Genomic DNA, 24,243 nt, shown 5'->3' with positions numbered 1-24,243 from the left:
TGGATTGATAGTCATTGTATTCTTCATTGCTATGTACTCACAGTTTTTCGAAAAGCCACCTTCACTTAAGGGTATCTTGATGAAGCAGTATAAATATCAATGTTATTAAACCTAGAGGCTGAGTACATGCATCTTTTGAATGTTCTATGTCACAAAGCGGTAAGTACACATTCGCACTTGTGCTGCCTACTGAGGTGACTGTCCTGAGTGAAGGCACTTGGGCCATTCAACTGCAAGTTAGAGTCAATTTTTTTACATGGGATGCTATTCTACTTGAAAGTCTGACTGATAGTCCATCTATGCTTATGGAAGCCTGAGTTTTTGGCAGAAATCTTCTCAAAAATGGACAAAATGAGCCTGTCACTTAAAGGAAGACAACTGACAGTGTTTATGACCCATGATGAAATTCGGACTTAGAATTCTGGAAACTGTGTATTTCCACCATGGGTTTGAAAGCTTCCCCCTTTCTGATGATATTGGTGGTAATATTAGGAATGCAATTTTTAAATAGTATATAATAAAATGTGTACACATTGAGAAGATCAGTGAACCAATATTTTCAAATGACAAATGCATGATGCTGCGAAATCACTCATAAGTAAAAGATCCCCTTGAATTGCATGAAAAGGGCACCTGGGTGGCTCAGTCTGTCAAGCATCCAACTTTTGATTTCAGCTCAGGTCACGATCTCATGGTTTGTGAGATCGAGCCCACATTGGACTCCACACTGACAGCATGGGGCCTGCTTAGGATTCTCTCTCTCCCTCTCTCTGTCCTTCCTCCCCCCTCCTCTGTCAAAATAAATACACTTAAAAAAAAAAAACTACAAAAAATGCTTGGAAGACCAATGGATTAATGCAGCAGAATATGAAAAGTTAATTCCTATGATTTCAAATTCCATACTGCAACTAACTTTTTGGAAACTATCACTTGTCAAGTTTTGGTGAGGTATCAAAGAAGAAAATCTATAATTATCTGAAAATACTATTAAAATACTCTTTCCTTTCTAATTACATGTCTGTGTGAGACCAGATTTTCTTCATATACTTCAACCAAAACATATTGCAACAGATTAAAAGCAGAAACAGATATGAGAATCCAGCTGTCTTCCATTAAACCACACATTAAAGAGTTCTGCAAAGTTATATATATATAAAAAAAGAGCCACACTTCTCACTGATATTTTAAAATGTATATTTTCCCCATAAAAACATACTATTTATGTTAACATGAAATAGATTTACTATTACTTTAAATGATTTAATAAATAAGTATTTTTTAAAATTTCTCATTTTAAATTTCTGACAATGGATATAATTGGCAGTATGCTAATAAATATTTAACAACTAGCTATCCAGGAAAAAAAAAACATGGTTTGTAGAATTTGTCAATTTCCATGGAATAACTATCTCTCACTAGCCAATTTTAAGCAAGAATGTGAAGCCAACTAGCTCACAGAATTTCTGATATAATGCACACAATCCACATAAACAAAAGCTCTTTAAAGGTTTCAACAACTTTTAAGAGTAGAAAGAGGTCCTCAAACCAAAAAAGTTGAGAGCCACTGGGTATGGATCTTATGTGGCCAATTTATTTTGAAATTCACAATATAACCATCAAATCACAGAAATATTTTAACTACCTTATTGCGCTGATAGAACAGCATTTACCAATTTCCAAAGCATTTATCAATTGATTTACTGTGCAACCAACAGTTGCAAAGCATTTACCAATTTCCAAAGCAAAATCATCCTATGATATTAAAACAAGTACACGCTAGTATCTCTAGAACTCATACTTTGGCCTATAAGAGATTTATAGGTATGGAGTGAGGTATGGGTGTAACAAACACACTGGCAGCAAAGGCAGATACTGTGTTTGAGTAGTCCAAACTACTCTCTGCAATCGCATTTTTTTGGGACTGTACCTTTTTATGAACAGTATTTTCCTCAGATTCTAAGAAATAAACATAGGCAGTTTCAAAATTAGAAAAAGAAAAGAAAAGGAAAAACTCGCTCCAGTTAGTCTCTGCAAATATTTTCTTTATGAAACCATGCATCTGCTCAGAGTTAGTTGCAGAGTGTGACTAACATTTTCTACCAAACTTGTGCCGTGTCAGTTCTCTTTACTGATGCTGCATGTGTTAATTAAAATTAATTACACATGCCAGTAAATAGTTTCCCTCTGAATGCAGCAAATAGAAGCAGAATAATATAATTCATAACTTATATGCAAGGTATATAATTAAAACCTTCATAATATTTTCTCTCAGCAGGTACAGTCACTAAGGACATTCTTTATGGGTAAGTTGGTTGCACAGTAAATCAACTGAGGAAAAATAAAAATATGTCACACATGCAACATTGGGTCCCCCAAAGACTCCTGATTTGTAAATTGATATTGTAAAAAGCCAGGCTTGTAATTAATATTCTTGAGTGCATGATTTGAGGGAGTTCAGTGATCTTCATAAAGCTTTATATATCTCTGTGTTAGTTTGATTTAAAGGCTTTTTTTTTTCAGACTCAAGAACTCTGAGACAAGGTGTTACTGCTTTAGTAATAAATCAGGATAGTACATGGTGACATTGGTAATAATGGAAAACACTGTGCCTGCCAGAGAGTGCCATGGATAGATTCTTCAGTATAACTGGATTTAAACAGCAACAGATTTGACTAATAACCCTCTTTGGACTTATTTCTATTTATTCTCCTATTTCACATAGGGTTTTTTTGTGTCAACATGCAGATTGTTTTACAATATTCTATAAGTCATCTCTAAAAACCTGATTATTCCAATAGTTAGTAAAACATACCCTTAATTTTCTTTATTTTTGTTCTTCGGAGGCCTCTAAGACTGCCAAGTGAAATTTAGGTGTTTAGAAATTTCCCTCAGGCTCGACCCAGGGAGGGAAATTTTCACACCCCTGCTTATTCATTTCCTAAGAGCTCTTCCCGGCAGGTTGCTGACTGAAAGACCGGCACTCTTGGCTCTCTCCCTGCTGGCTTCCACTTTGGGGGGGGGGGGCGGTATGCTGTCACAGAATCACCACTTTGCAGTTTAACCCATAGCACACAACTCACTTTAATTTTATTCTTACCACAAAAAATGAAACTGTAAACTCACTCTTTAAAATAAAAGCTTGAGACAAACCAGTCAATATCTTGAATACGGTGATTTAGAATGACTAATTAGTTTTCAAAAAGAAAAGCTAATTTTTCAGCCAAGACTAGCAATACAATCTTATTTATAAACAATCACATGTTTAAAGATATTGGATCATTAGTACCAATCTCTTTTAACGATGATCTGTCAGACTTTCTCTTGCAACCTAAACACTACAGCGTCTCATTTAAAGACTGTAGCATAGAACAGAGCACATATTTTTCTGTAGCATGTTTGTAACCAGTGATTGTTCCCTATCATTAATGAACACAGCTGGGGCCATTTTATGGTCCCCAAATGGAGGCTGTCCCAAGCCACAGTGTTTGTGTGAAGGGGTGGGAGGGGGGAGGGGATTGCCCATCAGCAAATAGTTATTCCAGGAAGTAGGTGGGGAGCAGGCAATGTATTTGTTCTGAAATCCTAGAAGAAAAGTAAACTTGCAGTGAAGGACATAATTTCTTTTTGTTCTTGAACTTTACACAGCCGTAGTGGGCTCATTCATCACGAGTGCCCTTGGACACAAACCTCCAGAACATGAATGCCTCAAACACTGAGCAAGATCCCTGCTGGCGCTACTAATGGCTTAAAATACAACCCCAGTTTAAATCCTTGGGAAGAAAGGAACTGAATGGAAGTTTGCTGATTTTATCCTATCAGTCCCTTTGTTTGAAATACTCAAAGGGAGCACAAAGTCTAATTCCCCTAGAAAAATGGATATGGATTACACACAGGTGTTTTAAGCATGAAGAATGTCTCCAAAGCCTTTTAATGACATTTGAAAAAGCTAAAAAGCACCAACTTGTTATTTTTCTCCCTCAGAAAAGGCAAAAACAGTCATCCAAGTAGGGCATCATACTTCTATTTCACTTGAGAGTTTAATTTGAAAACCAATAAGAGACGAATTTAAATTGATTGCTTCAAGCCACAGACATTTCATACCCAAGCAATTATGTTGGCTTTCATGAGAATTTATCTTAGCTGTGAAATCAATTGTCACAGACTTAGTTCACAAAAATATTACTAAATCATATTTGATTTCTGTCTTGGTGTAGTCGGTGAATCAAATCAAATGGGCAGACAATGTTAGTTCTCTAATCCAACTCTCCCCAGACTCCCCCTTTGAAAACATTTTCACCACTCCCCTCTGGTGTACCTAGGATTTCCTAACAATGCTATTTCACAACCAGAGAGACACTCAAAAAGGGAAAAGATGCAGTAGCAAGAACTGGGAAACTATTGTAATATGCAGGATCAGAACCATATGACAACAAATATCTTTGCAGTGAGAGACTGGAACAAAGGAAGAGAGCAGACACAAAAACAGAGTTCTCTGATTCAAAGATTTGCATTTAACAGCTTTCAAGATATAAAGTTTCCTTTTATTGACTTGCTAAACATGTATTTCTATTCAACTCCTTGACAAGGAAAGCATAGGGTTTACCTTTTTAGATTTGTAGTGGGAAATAAACATTACTGTCATTTATGAACTCGCAATCAGTAACTCTGCAAAAGGCCTCAAATCTCTGTGTGACCCATGTGAACTTAATAGATCTAGCAGAACCAAGAAGGACCAAAAACCTATCAATAGAAAACTAAAATCCTATCTTCTGGCTCTCTACCTTCTTTACTTTCCAAAGTTCTATACATAATAGAAGACCTGGAATTTGTTAAGACCTTGCTCCAGCTAAAGAAGTGAAAATTTATAAGGCCAAATGTAGATATCTACAAAACATCCCTGAATAATAAAGGTAACACGGGAACAAAGAATTTACAATAAGACATGTATTCTATTTTTTTCTTACAGTACAATGACATGGAATATTGTTCTACTAAATTCAAACAAAACTTATTTATATAGTTTGTATAAAACTGCAAATTCTCAGGGTTTTTTTTTGTTTTGTTTTATTTTGTTTTTGTTTTTGTTTTTTTTGTTTTTTTTTTTTGTTTTTTTTTTTGAGAGAATGGAAGAGAGAGAGAATCCCAAGCAGCAGGCTCCATGCTGACAGTGTGGAGCCCGACTCGGCACTCTACAAGGGTGAGATCACAACCTGAGCAGAAATCAAGAGTCTGATACTTAACCAACTGAGCCACCCAGGCGCCCCTGGTTCTTACTTTTTAAATGAAAGATTTGTGTTCATTTTCTCTAGGAGTTTTCCTTCATATTTCCATTTTCAGCCCACCCAGATCTAAGGTGCTAGGCTTCTAGGGCTTAACTACAGAATACTTTTTATTGGCAATTGGTGTTATTTATATCTTCTCCATATAACAGAGAAGAAAAGTTTAATATCCACACATTTATTCATTCACTCATGTTATTCAGCTCCCATAATTACCAGGTACCCTAATAGGCCCTGGGGATAAAACAATGAACAAGGCAAACAGCATCTCTCCCTCATAGAAAGCAGTCTAGCACATATCAGATAAAGGGTTAGTATCCAAAATCTACAGAGAACTTATCAAACTCAACACCCAAAAAACAAATAATCCAGTGAATAAATGGGCAAAAGACACAAATAGACACTTCTCCCAAGAAGACATCCAGATGTCCAACCGACACATGAAAAAATATTCCACATCACTCATCATCAGGGAAATACAAATCAAAACCACAATGAGATACCACCTCACACCTGACAGAATGGCTACCGTTAACAACTTGGGCAACAATAGATGTTGGCAAGGATGCTGAGGAAGGGGAAACCTTTTGCACTGTTGGCCGGAATGCAAACTGCTGCAGCCACTCTGGAAAACAGTACGGAGGTTCCTCAAAAAATTAAAAATAGAACTACCCTACGACCCAGCAATTGCACTACTAGGTATTTACCCAAAGGATACAAGTATGCTGTTTCGAAGGGGCACATGCACCCCAATGTTTATAGCAGCACTATCGACAATAGCCAAAGTATGGAAAGAGCCCAAATGTCCATCAATGGGTGAATGGATAAAGAAGATGTATACACACACACACACACACACGCACACGCACACACACACACACACAATGGAGTATAATGTGGCAATCAAAAAGAATGAAATCTTGCCATTTGCAGCTACATGGATGGAACTAGAGGGTATTATGCTAAACAAAATTAATTAAAGAAAGGCAAATATTATATGACTTCACAATCATGAGGACTTTAAGATACAAAACAGATGAACATAAGGGAAGGGAAGCAAAAATAATATTAAAAACTGGGAGGGGGACAAAACATAAGAGACTTTTAAATATGGAGAACAAACAGAGGGTTGCTGGAGGGGTTGTGGGAGGGGGGATGGGCTAAGTGGGTAAGGGGCATTAAGGAATCTACTCCTGAAATCATTGTTGCGCCATATGCTAACTTGGATGTAAATTAAAAAATAAATAAATTATTTAAAAAAAAGGAGAAAGCAGTCCAGCAGTGGAGACAAGTATCAGTCACATGATTACATTTAAATTAATAAATTTATTTGTCATTGTGTTAAAATGAGAAAGTAGTATAAAGTGTTAAAATGTTGACTTAGCACATTCCATTACTTAAACACATTATTTAAGTGTTCTCACAGCAATATCACTGACATCTGATTCATACCAGTTTGCTCTATGTGCTTCTCAAGACAATGCATCAGACTTCAGTTAGTCTCATATCGAGTGGCATTGTTTTGATACTAAGAATACAGTATGGGGAAAATCACACGTTTATATCCTACCTGAAGTTACAGAGAGAATGCAATCAACTGGCTAAGATAAGTGAAAGTGATAAAGAGTTTTTAAGTATCAAATTGATTTTTTTAAAATCTATCAGGTACTCATAGAGGGTATTACAAACACACCTACACACAAAGATGACCCACCAACACTGCATGGGGAAAGGTAGGATAACACACATTTCATTACCCAGCTTGGACTGGAAGACTGGTTACTAACTGACTGAATCTTCACCTGACAAACAAAAATTTTCTTGAATCAGAATATTCAGAAGATAAACAATTCTCACTTAGTATTCTATGAGGCAAGAAGAAATGCCTGGAACATTCTTTTGACAACTGTGGGGTAAAATGAAATAAAGTAACTTCTTCGGGTGTCAGGCTTATGTCCCAAAGACAAGCTTCATTGCACTGTATTCCTTATGCAATACTTTATTTCCCATTATGAAACACTGCATATTTTTACTCTACTGAATTTCCAATAAATTTGAGTCTCTGCCATCCCTATTTACAGAAGAGTAATTGTTTGCCTTTTAACATAGATGTGACACTCCACCACATCCAAGTGAGACATGACCTCTTAGACAAGGCATTGTGTACCACATTGTGCCCAGCGTATTTGTCTAATTAAGTACTTTTTGAAACAACTTAAACTCCAAGCACATCTTAATATAGAAACATAGCTATAAAGGTATATAAATGGAAAACCTGACTCCAATTCCTTTCCAGCTAACAAGTGGAAAAATGTACCACTCAACAATGAGAATAAAGAGCCATTCTTTACAGAATGCCTAAAGTGCATACACTAGCTACGGTGACGTTTATTGAGTGTCAGCAACGTGCTGGAGACTAAGTGGAGCAGTGAGACATCCTAAAATCACTTTCTGCAGGAAAACGGGGGAGGAGGTGAATTGGAACACTTGGCAATGTTGATAAACCATATCCTGAAATGAAGCTGCAAAGCAGCGCCAAGTAAAAAAATGCCTTATGTTAAAAGAAAACAGAGCTGGACAACCCCAAGGGGTACTCAGAAAATACCATGTGGCTGCCCTACAAGCCCCCTGGACAGACACAGATCTCTGCTGGTTACCGGAGCTGACATACCTTGGACCAAATGGGCCTTAGCATGACCTTAAAAGTGAAGGTCTGCCTGGGGAGAGCAAAGACCAGCACAGTGAAGTCATTATCTAGACATGCTTCTACCAGAGAAAACATGACATTTCTAACAGAATCAAATGGAACAAAAACCTGGGGGGAACATTCCAATCTTAGTTTAGATCCTGCCACAAAGAAGTTTAGGAATCTTATGACTTAGATTTCAAAATGATTTGGCGATGTGATGAATGTGAGAACAAAGTATTATAACTTATCAGTCTTCCCAGGTATCTGGGATATGCTCTTTGAAAGCCCCAGAGGAGGGCTGGGGGCTGCACACTCTTACCTGGAGTTTTTGGAGGCTAAATCAGTCTAGGTGTGAAATTCACTCTCCTCAAGCGCTGAAGTCACTGCAACTAGTAACAATTCCTTCCATTTATAAAAATCTAAGCACTAAAACACTGTTTAGAATGGCTCAAAAATCTGGTCACCAGACTCATAAAGATCATATTAATTCACCAGGACACTGAAGGCTTTTTAAAGAAGGATGTTAAATGTATCAATTCTTACACACCTGATGACTGGGAATTACAGAATAACTGTTTTAAAACTTTATAGTGGAAAATTGAAATAGCAACTGAATGAGCTCTTAGGAATAATGCTGTGGTACAAGTAGCAATGACTAATATAGTTTTTTAAGAACTATAGCAAGGGTACTGGTCAGGTCTATGTTGGGCTTTGCAAATGAGACTAAAAAGCATTCCATGGAAATTTGTAAGACCTAAGAACAAATTGAAATACCTCCACGAGAAGTTAAAAATCTCTTCATCCCTGCTCTTTTGGGAACAATTCCAATTAAAATATTAGGTAGAATTCCTGTTCCATAGTTAATATCAAACTGTGGTATCAGAAAGAGCCCTGGGTCAGGAGACACCTGGCCTGGGTTCCGGTTCTGTCTCTGTCATTAACGGCTTCTGTGACACGGGGAAGGCATTTAACTGTTAAGGGTGTCAACTCTTTAACCTGTGAGATGAGGACAGACAAGATTATCTCTAAGGTCTCAGAGAACCCTAGAAATCCACGACATTTTATAATTACATTGGTGATAACCCCAGTGTTCACACAGGAGCTCTTAGCTCCAAGCCAATACATCTCCCATGGGTCTGCTGAATGGCTGAATAAATTGATCCAAAACACTGCAGTGGAAGACAGAGATGAAGCATACAAATCAACAGAAGCATTTACAAAATCTCTTCTAAAATCTCTTGTACATCTCTTCTGAAATGGATAAATTACCAAAAGCAAGAATAGAACTTTCCTTACAAGATCATGTCTCAGAAGAAAGAAAAAAATAGGAACATAACCTCAGAATCACCCTCAGTGGTGAAAAGAATATCGTTTAAGTATAGCTGATAGAATTATGCTAAGCATATGGGCTTTTGAGAGATGCAGAGTTTTCCATCTACATAAAATATTAAAATACATAAACTTACATGGGAAAGTCCAGTTCAATAAACTCCGTGGAGGGAAAAAAAAGAATGTTTTTATTTTTTAAACTAGGGCTCATCTTGCCTTTGAAATTAGCTTCTTCTCCTCCAGAACAGTCTGGCAACAGATTAAGCAACATTTCCCAACCATTTGCTTTGACTAATACTATTTCCTCTTTGGGATACTCTGTTCAATTTCCTCTCCATCAATTCATGCCAAGACCCAATAGGAGTCACCTGCCATGCTGCTAACTACTGCTTGTGGGACTTCAGTACTAGAATGAAATATGCTTTCATAGATCTGGTTAAATGTTTCCTTACACACTATAACCCATTTGTTTCATGTATAATATTCTTTCAACTAGACTACCTTTTCTTCCTCCCCCCCCCCTCTTTTTTTTTTACTTCTTCATTGATTCTTAAATTTTCTGTCTTAAGATTAGTGAAAAGTGAGGGGTGCCTGGGTGGCTCAGTCGGTTAAGTGTCCAACCTTGGCTCAGGTCATGATCTTATGGTTCGTGGGTCTGAGCCCTCTGTCAGGCTTTGTGCTGACAGCTCAGAGCCTGAAACCTGCTTCAGATTCTGTATCTCCCTCTTTCTCTGCCCCTCCCCCACTCATGCTCTGTTTCTGTTTCTCAAAAATAAATAAAAATTAAAAAAATTAAAAAAAAAGATTAGTGAAAAATGAATGTTGTATGACACTCATTGGTGATTACAAATGTCATGCAAAACAAGATCCATCTTGTATTTCATTTAAAATACCAATACTGACATGTATAGCTGATAATGTGGAAATGCCTAATAAACACTTTGGAGTGAATAAAAGAACAGGTATTTTTTTATTGAGAGATAAACAGGAGAACAGGAGAATAACAGCTGCTTTTCTCTAATTGGTTTGTAAAAACATTCATGTTTGTAAACACAGGGAATTCTTCCAGGTTCACTTTTATCATAATCTTTACTTCTTGAGGGATTCAGAAACATAGTTTTGTGTTTCAATGTAATGGTAATGAAAGGCCATGTCATTTTAACCAAAATGGCAGAATACGAAATTTTAAAACTCTTTCCTACAAGAAATCAAATATTGCTGAAAAACATTATTTTAAGTGCGTAACCTATTTCTGAAATGAAAGAAGTCCTTAAGAGGAAACAAAGACTGTCACTTTTGACGCTAGGTGGTCTCATTTTCAGTAACCAAAAGGCTTGGACTATGGTAGCCCAAAAGAATGGGAAACAAGATCTTGGGATTTATGTGACAGCCAGCACTCTCCAAAGGCCACATTCTCAGAAAAAGAATGGACTGAGAAAACAAAATCTGTCCATTAGCAAAGATGACAGACAAGTTGTTTTGGCCTGGTCACAGATGAAGAGTGAACTGGAAGATGGCACTAAAGAAATGACCCAAAATGAGGTACAAAGAGACATATATGTATGAAAGAATAGGATAAAGTGGCTTAGTATATGTCTAATAGGTATTTTTGGAATAACAAAAAGGAGCAGAGAACAGACAAAAGAGAATGATATACAGTTTTTCAAACTTTATGAAAATTATGAATCCTCATTGGGAAACACAACAAATCTCAAGCAGAAGATATAAAGCAAAACACATATAAACACATCATACTGAAACTTCAGTATACCAAAGGCAAAAGGGATATTGAAATCATTCAGTGAGAAAATACAGATTAACTATAAAAAGGAGCAACAGTTAGATTATTTCTTAAAAGCTGAAGCCAGAATACAGGGGGAAAATGACTTCAAAGTTATGAGATAAGAACCATGAATATACAATTTAATATCCAACAGAAGTATTATTCAAAAATGAGAGCAAAATAAAAACATTTTCAGGAAAATAAACACCTGAGAGTTATAAGCAAGTGGCACACACTGAAGGGATTTCTAAAGGATGTACTTTGGCGTGAAGGAGAATGAACCAAAATCAAACGCTAGGATGCAAGAAGAAAAGTGAACAAAGGAATTGACAATTGTGTTAATATATCTAAACAAACATTTCCTATATGAACCAATTTTAAAAAGGTGGTAAGAAAGTAAGATGGAATTCAAATACTGGGTAACAATAATGTGGAAATCAGGAGAGTTAGTGGACTTAAAGAGTTTCAAGGTCATTTTGGAAAAAGAGTAGAAAAGACTAACTTCAAACTCAAATAAAAATGAGGTATAAACAAAGAATTAAAATAAAGAATATAACTACTAAGGTAGGCAAGGAGAAAAATAAATTAACCTGAATTTAAAGAAAAAGACGTCAGGGCGCACTTGGGTGGCTCAGTCAGTTAAGTGACCCACTCTTGATTTTGGCTCAGGTCATGATCTCATGATTTGTGAGTTCAAGCCCTGAGTCATGCTCTGCACTGACAGCACTGAAGTCTGCTTGGGATTCTCTCTCTCTCCCTTTCTCTTTGCTCCTCCTCTGCTCACCCACACACACATGTTCTTTCTCTCTCTCTCTCTCTCTCTCTCTCTCTTAACAAATAAACTTAAAAAAATAAAGAAGAAGTCAGGAAAAAAAAGTGGGGAGGGTGGAAAACAAGTATAGAAAAGGCAGGATAAGAGAAAGACTAAAATAAGATGTTCAAATAAATTCAATGAGTCAGTTATAAAGATATAAATGGACTAAATTCACTAGTTAAAAGAAAAAGATCTTACATGAGATTAAAAACAAACAAATACAGATACATGCTAGTATAAGAGAAGACTTAATAAAAATACAAAATGGTTGGTGGCAAAAAGGTAAAAAAGATAAACCAAGCTGGGGTGCTTGGGTGGCTCAGTCAGTTAAACATCTGACTTTGTCTCATGTCATGATCCCATGGTTCGTAAGTTCAAGACGTGCAATGCAGAGCCTGCCTGGGATCCTCTGTCCCCACATGCTCTCTCACATGCTCTCCCTCTCTCTGAAAAAATTGATAAACATTTTTTTCAAAAAAAGGATAAACCAAGAAAATATTAACTAAAATAAAGGTAGTATAGTTATATTAAGAGTAGACAAAATAAATGTTAAGGCAAATAGCACTGTTAGGAATAAAGAGGGTTGTCACAAAATTATATACATAGTATATATATACAGTATATATACACAATATATATATATTATATACACATACATACATATATATGTATATATAAAGAGAGAGAGAGAGACATCAGGAAGATAACACAATTCTAAACTTGCAAGAACCACTAACATAGATTGGCCTCAAAATACATAAAACAAAAATTGACAGACTACGAAAATAATCAAGCTCATAATCACAAAGTGAGATTTTTAATACCCCTCTGATAAAGTGAGATTCTTTATGGCTTTCTTTTATCTGTCTCCCTGCCAACACCCTTCTCTGGAACATAATCTACAGTGTACCATCTTTTTTGTCTATTTTATTTGCAATGTATTTTAAGTACATAGAAAAGTATCTGGCACATAATGGCTGCCAAATATAAACTTGCTGAGTGTTTTAATTAATATGAAAAAAAGATAGTAACTATAGAGATTGAATAATGTAATTAACAAGCATAATCCAGTAGACTCTCATGGAACCCCACACTCCCAAATCAATACATTCTTCTCAAGCACACATGGAATATTTATGAAAATTCACCATGTGCTAACTGTATTCTCTGACCACAATACAATTAAGTTAGAAATCAACAACGGCAAACCAATAAAAGTCCATGCACTATAAAATGTAAACATATTTCTAAATGATTCAGAGAAGAAATCATAAAGAAGAAACAGAAGATTGAAGAAAACAGAACTTAATGATAATAAAAAATATTATACCACAAAATTTGTGGTAAGCAGCTAAAGACTACCTAGAGGAAGATCTATAGATTTACATACATATATAAGAAAAAGAAAGGACAAAAATTGATGAGCTACACATCTAAATTAAGAAGTTAGGAAAAAATACTACAAAATAAACATAAATACAAGGAAGAAAATATTGAAGAAAGGAGCAGAGATTATAGAAATCTCTGTGTATGGAAAAAAATCTATGTGTATAGAAAAAATATACACAATAAAGGATCAAAAGAGTCAAAAGCTGCTTCTTTGAAAAAGTAAAAGTCTGGCGAGAATGATCATGTTAAAAAAGACTTAATATTAGAAGTAAAAAGGGGTCAAATTTCAGATACAGCAGAAATTTGAAAAAATAGAACCTTAAGAAATACTTGAGGCTAATGGACTGAAAAATGAACAGAATGGATGATTTGCTAGGAAAAATACAGTTTGTCCAAACTGACCCATGATAAAAATAGAAAACCTAACAAACCCATAAGTATTAAATACGTTAAATCACTAGTTTAAAGCTTACTTACCAAAACTGTCCACTAGGCCCTGATGATTTTATGGGCGAGTTCTACCACATAATCCATTAACAGTTAATCCCTATCTTATACAGAATGTTCCTAAGAACAATGAGAACTTCATCCCACTTCAATTACAAAGCTAACACAAACTTGATATGAAACCAGGCAGGGACAGCACAAAAAAGGACATTTACAGGCCAATATCACTTACAACCATAGTTGCAAATGCTAGCAAACAAGCCAGGAACATATCATAAAGAACACTACTTCGTGATTTAGCTAGTTTAATCTCAGGAGATCAGGATGGTTTTTTTTTTTTTAAATTTTTTTTAACGTTTTATTTATTTTTGAGACAGGGAGAGACAGAGCATGAACAGGGGAGGGTCAGAGAGAGGGAGACACAGAATCCGAAGTAGGCTCCAGGCTCCGAGCTGTCAGCACAGAGCCCAACGCGGGGCTCAAACTCACGGACCGCGAGATCATGACCTGAGCCAAAGTCGGCCGCTTAACCGACTGAGCCACCCAGGCGCCCCTAGAATGGTTTAAGTATATTAGAAGGCCTATTAGTATATTTCATTACATGAACAGATAAAGAAGAAAATCATACAATCTCTGTAGAGACAGAAAAAGCGCTTGATAAAATTCAACATCCATTCATGATAAAAACAGAAACAGAAACCAAAACCTTAGCGACTAGGAACCCAAGGGGTCTTCTTTACCTGATATCAGTTACCTATCAGAAAGTACTTAATTATAAAATTATGAAATAACTTTCCCTAAAATACGAAACAAACCAAGGATGCCCAATTGTATTCAACATTGTACTGGAGGTCCTGGCCAGTACAAAACTAATTGAAAATAATCAAGATTTCAGGCCATAAGACAACAGCAAATATGCCTGTAGATGGGACATCCTCGTACTCACAGAGGTCTCTGAGAAGTGGCTGAAGAATTTAATACCTTCCAAGAACCCTAGGATTCCAGAATACCCAGAATTTTAGAGGTCCAGAGTTATCTTATTTTGGTGTCTTTTGCTCTCTTTAAAATATAAGTTGCATTTCATCTAAAAAAGCTACTCTACCATTGTCTGATTTTTTTTTTTTTAATTTTGTACCAAGCCCTTTTATAACCTGCACTTTCCAGGTTGATGAAGACCTCAAATTGACCTCCTATATAGTAGTCACACTTCGACTCTGCATCCAGGCAGGAAGGCCGAGCACTTCTGTAAAGATTCCTTCAGGACCTCCCAGCTACCCACTGTGAGCAAAGTATGTAAACAGTACTGTTTGGCCCTAGTATGAGGACACCCTACTGCTCTCTCCAGGAAATCTTTTTATTCTTTATCATCACAGTGTTTTTTTTCATAAGCTACTCTCAAATAATACTAGGTCTTTAAAAACTCCCATCTCAGTATTTGGTAGGGGAGTTATATTTAATTTTCTTTCCCCTTGATCCTTTAAATGACTAGCTCTTGTGGTTTTTCTAGGTATTTTTGTATAATGAGTCACTCTGAGCAACTGACTGGGAATGTAGGAAGAAGACTTCTTTTGCTATTTTAATGTACTGTGTGATTGACCCTGGGACGGTCATTGAACCCAATCAAGGAACTTCATTCATTGCTAAATAAAGATAAAAGGCCTGAAGAGATAGGTTAAAATTAGACCCTGCCACCTAATGACTCAGTCTCTTAATAACTGACTCATAGAAATTAATTAGCTTTTTCCTATAACATTGCCATTTGGAAAAGATCTCCTTGTTATCCTTGTCTCTTTGTAGCCCTTTTACATCTCTCTATTCCATCCTCTGTTACCTCTCCATTTGTTTATATTTAATTTTACTGCTTAACTTCAGTGAGTAACCGTGGCACTCCATGATAATCAGCCCCAAATTAAGTTTCGATGTTGTAGGTGAGTGGCAGTAAAAAACAACAATAATAAGACACAAGTGGAAGGAAAAGTGGATTTAGACACAGTAGTCCTACTTCAGTTTTAAGCTTTCTCATATACTAATTTTATGATCTCAAGAAAGTCAGTTAACCTCTCTGAACTACAGTTCTACTTTATGAAATGGTAACCACACTACTCTATCTTTCTACCTTATAAGAAACTGTTTTTAAAAAAATCAAACAATGAACATGCACAGTGCTTTGAAAAACTGGGAAGTACTACATATCTGTATTTACATTAAGTGAATCATTCTATTCACCAATGCAAAAATGCCCTCCCAAAATATATAAGGTCTTGAGTAATATCCATCCATGCTGGACAGACACTATCAAAAGTTTTAACTGAGTAATTTGCAAGTATGTATGCAATAAATTGAGGACAAGAAAGACTTTAAAATAATAAAATGTACTTTAAGAATGAAAGCAGCATGATTTGGGTGCCTGCTAGAAGAACAGGGAATACTTGAAGATCCTTCTTATTCTAAGTTTTAATCCTGTGAACCCATAACCTATGGTGAAAGCTAAACATACAAAATAAAAGGAAAACTAAAGAGTTAACAAGTTTCCAGGTGGGTCCAAAGGAACTCTTGTAAACATGGTCTCTAGGTGACACAGAAATTCAAGTAAAAAAAAATCTAAAGACAGAAGCTGCTTCATTTTCTTACCTTTGTTCTGTATTAAAAAGTGCAAAGATGTGCTTGCTAGACATAAAGCTTTTTTCCACATCCCGAACTTTCAGGTTGTCCAAGGGAAGCATATACTTCTTTTCTTTTTCCTATTGAGAGAGAAAGAGATGGAGAGAGAATTGGCTTTAATAAAAGATCCTGAAGGCTGCCAAGGGCAACTCATCACCTGAGTTGTCCAACATTTGATTACAATATTTTGATACCAGCTACCAAGGAATAAAAGCTATCTGAGAAAAGAGACTCCAATGATTCTCAACACACGGGTTGCAAGGATGAGGGGAGGAAAAGTGTGGAGGAAGGAAGGCCTCAGTGATAGAGAGAACACATGGTCCTCCACCCTTTCTTCCTCATGTGGGTCCCCTTAGATGTTTTAAAATGTTAGTTTGATATTAAGAATTTAGCCATCTGTTAATATTTAGCAAAAATGTTCTGGTCCTAATTCAATGAGAAATGCCAGATGGATTTCATTTCATATTTTATTTGCAGCCTAAGCAGTTTTGATAGCCAGTGCTGGCAGGGACGGGAAGCACAGGACCCCAGTATGAAATACCCCCTATAAACTAGATAAAGCACAGCAAAATATTTCCTTCATTTGGGTCTACAATAAAATGTGGGTCCAGAAAAAAGTGATTCCATTAAATTGTCGACCTCTTTGAGAAACGAAAGAACCCATTAGAAGTAAACTGATATTAACTAGAATAAATTCTCTTTTAAAATTAACAATTCTTTAGGAAGAAAATGGACATTGGGTGGGGAGGAAGGTCTGCAAATGGGGCCAAACTGGTCTTAGTGAAACATACTGGATGCTAAAGAATTATGAGAAACATTTACATTTAGGGATTGGCCCAGGGGCAATATTATCATATGTATAAATGCCTAATGATCAGTCTAGGAGGAGAGAGCCAAACACTCAGCTGAAGAAACCTAGTCAATACCTATTACCAGGGGTATTCTAGCACAGTCCTTGTTCAACAGTAGCCCTGTGTATGGCCCCAGCCTATATCTCTTGTGCTGGTCCTAAGAAAAAGCAGGACTAGACTCCAGAGGAGGGAAGCATAGAGACTTACTCACAACTTTTAATAAACAACTATTAACTGTATTTCCTGTCGAAAAGTATATGTGCTGTACAAACATGTTTGACATAAGTCTTTTGGTTCCTACAGCACTAGGCTCTGTAGTGTGGAGAAGAACTCTGTGTGTGTGTGTGTGTGTCTGTGTGTGTGTGTATGTCTGTGTGTGTGTGTGTGTGTGTGTGTGTGTGCTTGCACATGCTCTCTAGCCAGCTTGTGGTAGCCATGTTGTCTGCAGACCCCACAGAGAGTTATTGCCAGGAGAATCAGCTTTGCCACTCATTACTCTCAAATTAATTAGAGAAAATCTGGGCAGAACACATCAGATTAGTGAGGCAGAGAGAAATAGATGACTAAATCAGTTGAAGGAAGCTTGTTGGAGAACAAAATGGCTGTCCTGGCAGACAATGTCATGTCTTCAAAGAAGATCAAAAAAACATAAAAGAAACTAAATGGAAGTGAGAGAAGCCTAAGAATAAACATGAAAAAGCAAAGCGCTGAAAGAAAATTCCAACATATCTTGTACAAAAATTAATAATATTTCAGCAAACACAAGTATATTCTAAATAGCAAAATACATAATTTAAGTTACTGAAGTATCATAGTTGAGTCTAACTTCTTTGAAACACTTGTCAGACTATTTTAGGATAGAATTCTAACAGGCAAGATCACAGATTGAATGAAAAGCTATCCAATACATAATCAAATGAAAATGCTTGAAACCCAGGGAACATTTTTTTATTGGATGTTTTTCAATGCCCTAAATTTAAGCAGCTGGACTTTTTTAACGCACCATCCTATTCAACCTTTTGAAATGATGGATTCGCCTTTTAATGGGAAATCTGCATTTCATTGTAAAGAAGGAACACAATGTCCTTGGCGTGTTTTCTATAGAAGTAGGCTCCCTTTCATATTGCGTTCTTTAGCCTATAGTGAAGACCAAAAATCCAGCAAGTTTACGTCAGACATTAAATGCTGGAGAAATACACACATATGCAGACAGGGGGACATGAAAAATGTAGCTTCATTTCCAAAATACTAAGTGTCATTTATCCATGGTTTTTGAGGACATATTGCTAAATTATTTCATAATCAAGAGTTTTAAGACTGACAAAGGGAGATGAAAAAGAAGATTCAGACTGATTTGTTCAATTAAAGTTGTAAGTCAGGTGAAGAACTACAGCCATGAAAAACTCTCTCTCATGGATATTTCTAAAATTCTTGGTGCTCTGGGGAAAGAATGATGTTCTGTTAAAAGAACATCTTTAATACGAAGCAGCTAAAACAAACAAAAGGAATTGAGGGGGAGAAAGAATAAACAGAATTATAATTTCCAAAATACAGTGAGTCTTAGCACTGTGAGTGCCAAAATACAGTGAGTCTTAGCACTTAGCCTAATTGAGACATTTGCTACGTAATCTTTGTTAGTTCTATTAAACTGTCTAATAATACACTGTGCAATATGGTAGCCACCAGTTACAGGTCACTGTCGAACACTTTAAATGTAGCTAGTTAAATTGGGATATGCTCTAAGCATTAAACACATGCCAGATTTCAAAGACTTAGTGTGAGAAAAAGAATGTAAATGATCTCATCAATATTTTTTTAATGTTTATTTACTTATTTTGAAAGAGAGAGAGAGAAAGAGAGAGTGCGCACATGCATCCAGAGGAGGGGCAGAGAGAGAGAATTCCAAGCATTCGATCCCACGAACCATGAGATCATGATCTGAGCCAAAATCAAGAGTCAGATGTTCAGCTGACTAAGCCACCCCAGATGCCCCCTCAGCAATGTTCATACTGGTATATGTTGGGGCGGCTGGCTTAGTTGATAGAACATGGCTGGCTCAGTCGATAGAGCATGCAAATCTTGGTCTCAGGGCTGTAAGTTTAAGCTCCACTTGGGGTGTAGAGACTGCTTAAAAATATATTGATTATATGTTGAAATGATAATACTTTGAATATATTAGGGCAAATAAAATATTATTAAATGCAATTTTATCTGTTTTAGTGTTTTGCATATGGCTGCTAGACTATTTAAAATGATATATGTGGCTAATATTAACTTTCTATTGATGGCATTGAGCCCCATATACTTATCATCACTTTCCTTCCTCTCATCCACCCAATTTTTCTCCTCTAACCTCCCTGGTTCTGCCATTAGGTATATTTTTCATTCTCCCCATCACCCAATCTGAAACCTCACTATCATTTCTGACATATTGTTTTCCTTCACCCCCTTTATTACATCAAGACTATGTTGCATTCTGTTTGAAGCATTTGTCAGAGCTCCACTTATATGACATTCCCATCACATTAGTCCAGGTCTCCGACATTTCACAAGCATGTGGTTTTACATGGTCTCCTATCCAGTCCCCTTGCTTTCTAATTCCTCAAATATCACCAATTTTATAAAACTACTCTGTCTAATTCATTACAGTCCTTCCAAATGCTCACATCTCTCTATCATTTATGGGAGAAAGTCCATGAAACTCCTTAACGTGACATTGGTCATTTTTGTCACATGAAACACCTACAAATTGGTCCAATCCTGATTTGTGAATATTTCTTTTATGCTTCCATAAAAGTCTCCATTTCAACCAAACACACCTTTGTCAACAGTCTTTTCCCAACTTGAGATACACTTTCAACTTCTCCCAAACACATCAGTTTATTTAGAGTCAAGTTCAAGTTCAACGTTCTGCGCAAAAAGTTTTCCAAAGTTTATGACTATCTCTTTCTCACTCCCCAACCTCTCTCCTTTCAATTCATATAATAGGTATTGTTTATTCTATTCATCTTGGGTTTTTTGTTTCTTTTTTTAAATGTGTACTCAGTCGCCCAGCTAGCTCAGTCGGTAGAGCATGAGACTCTTAAATGTGTACTCATTTTTCAGAGAGAGCATGAGCAGAGGAGCGGCAAAGAGAGAGGGACAGAGGATCCAAAGCAGGCTCTGAATTGACAGCAGTGAGCGTGCTGTGGGGCTTGAACTCATGAACCATGAGATCATGAACTGAGTCAAAGTCGGACACTCAACTGACTGAGCCACCCAGGTGCCCTCTACTCATTTTGAGTTATATGTTATATAAGGTATGCTCATCTTATAAATGCATATTACATAAGAAATCTGTGTGAAGGTTATTCATTTGGAATTTGGAACGTTCAATCAATTCTATTGTTCAAGTAGGTTACGTTTACAAAGAAAAATAAAAAGCAGAAAATGTTTTGCAACATTTGTAAATAAGATGTAATTTGATACTTTAAACATTTTATCTTAATAGACATTTTTGGAGGAAGCACCTGTAAAATTTTAGAGAAAGGTTTTTCCCATGGAGAGTCAGAAAGAAACTTCTGCAAAAAAAGCTTTAGAAGCTGATGTCACTAATTCAACATACATTTTTTTCCTTTTTAAACATGGTAACTTTGCTCTCCTCCATACAAAATGGTTACCAGCACTACTTGTATGGGAGGCATCCGGGAATTCTTTGTTCAAAGAGGGGACATGAGAGACGATGTGTTTTTTCCTTGCAGTAACTTGACAAGTATTAGAAGAAGGAGAAATAAGACAGACCCCCAAAAGGATGCATTAAATATGTGAAAAAGTGTTGTATGAGGTGGAAATAACTGAACTGTGAGCTGTGAGTGGTAAAAGGCAGATGAATTAAGGTAGAAGGAGGTGGTAATTATATGATGGCTACATGATATGTTCACTGGCCTTGAAAGGAAATGAAAGGATCGATGAGGGACAGATGGGGCCATTGATGGGGATCTAGCTGGCAGAGCACCACCAATATAACTCGGTTGCTAGAAGGAGCTACAGTGGGTATGAGGAGAAGGTTGGGCATGGGGAGGAATATCTCCTGAGGATGCACAGCATTACAAAGTCTTTATACACTGGTGGTTTATATGTAGGGAGTTTCATAACTTGGGGAATCTTTGTGTGGCCTTGGGTTGACGAACTACCTTGAATCTTATTTGTACATACATTTTCTCACTAGCAAGGCAACAAAATGTTCAAGGATAAGACAACGACTTCTTCATTTGTATGCATTACAGTGCCTAGTAGAGTGTTGGCCATTGAAATTTATACACATATTATAAATACTTGTTGAATTAACTCGAAAATGTCTGATAACCAAAGCCAAATGTTGAGTAAAATATGTGATAGTCACATATATTTGAGAATCAAATAAAAATTCTGTGGGAAAGAAAAAAACCTGTAAAAGATGCTTGACTGATTGGCACTGCTTTTCTTTCCTTTTTTTAATGTTTATTTATTTTGAGAGAGAGAACATGCATGGGTGCAAGCAGGGGAGGGGCAGAGAGAGAGGGAGAGAGAGAATCCTAAGCAGGTTCCGTGCTCTCAGTGCAGAGCCCGACATGGAGCTTGAACTCATGAAGCATAAGATCATGACCTGAGTCAGACGCTTACCTGACTGAGCCACCCAGGTGCCCCAGCACTGCTTTCAATCATTAAATGTTTACAAAGTTTAGATTGATTGCCACGTTTTTTACTCTCTCTGCCTCTGCTTGTATGGCTGCTACCTGTTAGGAATGTCTTCTTTTCTGCAAGAAGGCACATATTCGTGGCCTTGAAATTTAGGTCAAGTGCCATCTCTTCCACGAAGCCTACCCTGATTATGGTATGTCATACATGTCTTTTTCTGAGAGCGCCCACATTTTCCATGATTTTTGTCCTAGGCTACATAGGATGCCGTTTCTTATTTATGCTCAGATGCCTCTTCAAATAAGTTGGACACTCCTTGAGGGCAAGGTTTATGTTAAAATCCTTTTGTGTTTACACTTAATAGTAACACACTGCTGCATATACACGTGCTGTTTAATACACTTTTGACTTAAGGATGCAGCAGAAACAAAATGCCAACATGATGAAATTCTACAACTATGTTGTATGTATACTGTTTTGCTACCGTGTCTACCTATTATGTCTACTAATGTCGATACTATTATGTTAAAAATTAAACAGATGTGATATTAAACACTTATTTTTAATGGCTGAAAGATTGATTTTGAATGAATTTGCTATAGCATATAGGGTGAAGCTTTACTAACCTAGACCAGGCCAGAATGTTTATAAACAGGGAAACTAAGGACATTATCCTGGGTTTGGGGGTGGGTACCTGGGCCAAGAAAAATATGATGCTCCCGTAAATTAATGCTAACCTTTCATCCTTTGAGTAACTTACACAAGAGTTATGTAAGCATACATATTCATCATGCTTCTCACCCCCACCTCATTCTCCAAGATGAACGGTACTGCCATTCAGAGTAAATTCAAATTTCTCAACATGCCCACTGCGCCAACCTCAGGACTCCTGCTTTCCAGGAAAATCAATGCATTTTTATTTTCCATACAGAACACATCTAATCATATCTCCTTGGGTTTTTTTTTTCTGTACTATTTCTTCCACTAGAAATACCTTTGCCTACTTGCCATTCTGCTTCTCTTCCTCACAAAATTCCTGCAAAAGATTATTCCACCTAGTTCAGACCTAGTGCACATTTTTTTTTTCTTAAAGTATTACAGGTCTCATTTTTTCTGTCTTCTTTTCCTTCTCCATCCCACTTGCAGACTTATTATTTTTAAATCAGTGGGATCCTTAAAAAAAAATCTGACACCAAAGCTAATTCTATTGGGTAGATTAAAAAGTGAAGTTCCTCTGATTAAGGTCAGAATGGGGCTATGAGAAAACCTGCCCATTAGACTCATCTTCTAGCTCTGATGTCACCTCTATGAATTGCAGTTGAACACCTAAGGGCTCTGGTACACAGGCCTGGATCTCCTTGCTCTCCTGGTGTTCCCATAGCTCTGCTCTCACCCCAGTTTGTCTGGAACTCGATGGGCCTCATCTGTCTAAGTCTCCTACACCAAGTAGCTCTATCTAGCTCCCTGTGACTTTTTAAAAAGTTTTTTTTTTTTTTTAATGTTTATTTACTTTTGAGACAATGCGAGAGACAGTACAAGCAGCGGAGGGGGAGACAGAGGGAGACACAGAATCCAAAGCGGGCTCCAGGCTCCGAGTTGTCCACCCAGAGCCCGACCCGGGGCTCGAACTCATGAACCATGAGATCATGACCTGAGCCGAAGTCAGACGCTTAACCGACTGAGCCACTTGGCGCCCCAAGCTCCCTGTGACTTCTAACTCAGTAAACAGATCTCTCAGAACCATGGATATGATTTAGCAAATCCTTCCAGTTCAAACCACTGTCATACCCTTGTCTGACTAACTGGGCACTGTGATGTGCCCAGAAATTCACTCAAGGATACAGTGCTCTCCAGCCATCAGAAATCCCTGCTGTGGCCAGGCATAGCACTCAGGAGTCTTCAACCATTACCAGAATTTCTCTGCCCCCAGTCTGATCGCTTGACAGCACTTGTGTGCTTGGTTTACTTTCCCTCTTATTTTCCAAGAGGAAAAAATAAGTTTCCTGACTGTTTCACCTAAGTGTGCCTAGACCCTGCCTTTCCAACTACAAGGTAAGTGCCCAGGGAAAGAACAAACCTGCTACTATTGCCATCATTTCTGTGGTTGTTCATCATTGTGTGTGTCTTGCTCTTCTGCTACTCTGTAACTATTTCCTGACTTCCCTGTCAATGCATCAGCTCTTTGAGGGAAGCAATTGTTTCCTTCTTAGCTTTAGTTGCATAGTTGACATTCATCACACACAGTATTTAATGAACATATGATTGAATCCCCTTATGGCCTAGCAGAGTGCTTTACTTAGATTGGGGATTCAGAGATGATGATTGACTTATAAAATAATCAAAAT

The 24,243-nt window shown here is 37.0% G+C and overlaps 1 protein-coding gene across 18 annotated transcripts in view; it reads right to left on the bottom strand.

Moving 5' to 3' along the window:
* The window catches only part of DNM3 (dynamin 3), a 565,070-nt gene that overhangs the window by 145,034 nt on the left and 395,793 nt on the right, over window positions 1–24,243 (bottom strand). For all 18 annotated transcript variants that reach the window (XR_006213789.1, XR_006213790.1, XM_042975642.1 and 15 more), the window contains one exon: window positions 16,362–16,471. Coding sequence is in view for 16 of the 18 variants with exons in the window: in XM_042975642.1 (XP_042831576.1) it covers window positions 16,362–16,471 (110 nt within the window). In the remaining 2 variants the exon portion in view is untranslated. The remainder of the gene's footprint in view (window positions 1–16,361; window positions 16,472–24,243) is intronic.

This window comes from Panthera tigris, chromosome F3 (assembly GCF_018350195.1).
Source record: "Panthera tigris isolate Pti1 chromosome F3, P.tigris_Pti1_mat1.1, whole genome shotgun sequence".
NCBI lineage: Eukaryota > Metazoa > Chordata > Mammalia > Carnivora > Felidae > Panthera > Panthera tigris.
This window is presented reverse-complemented; position numbering and strand designations above follow the sequence as displayed.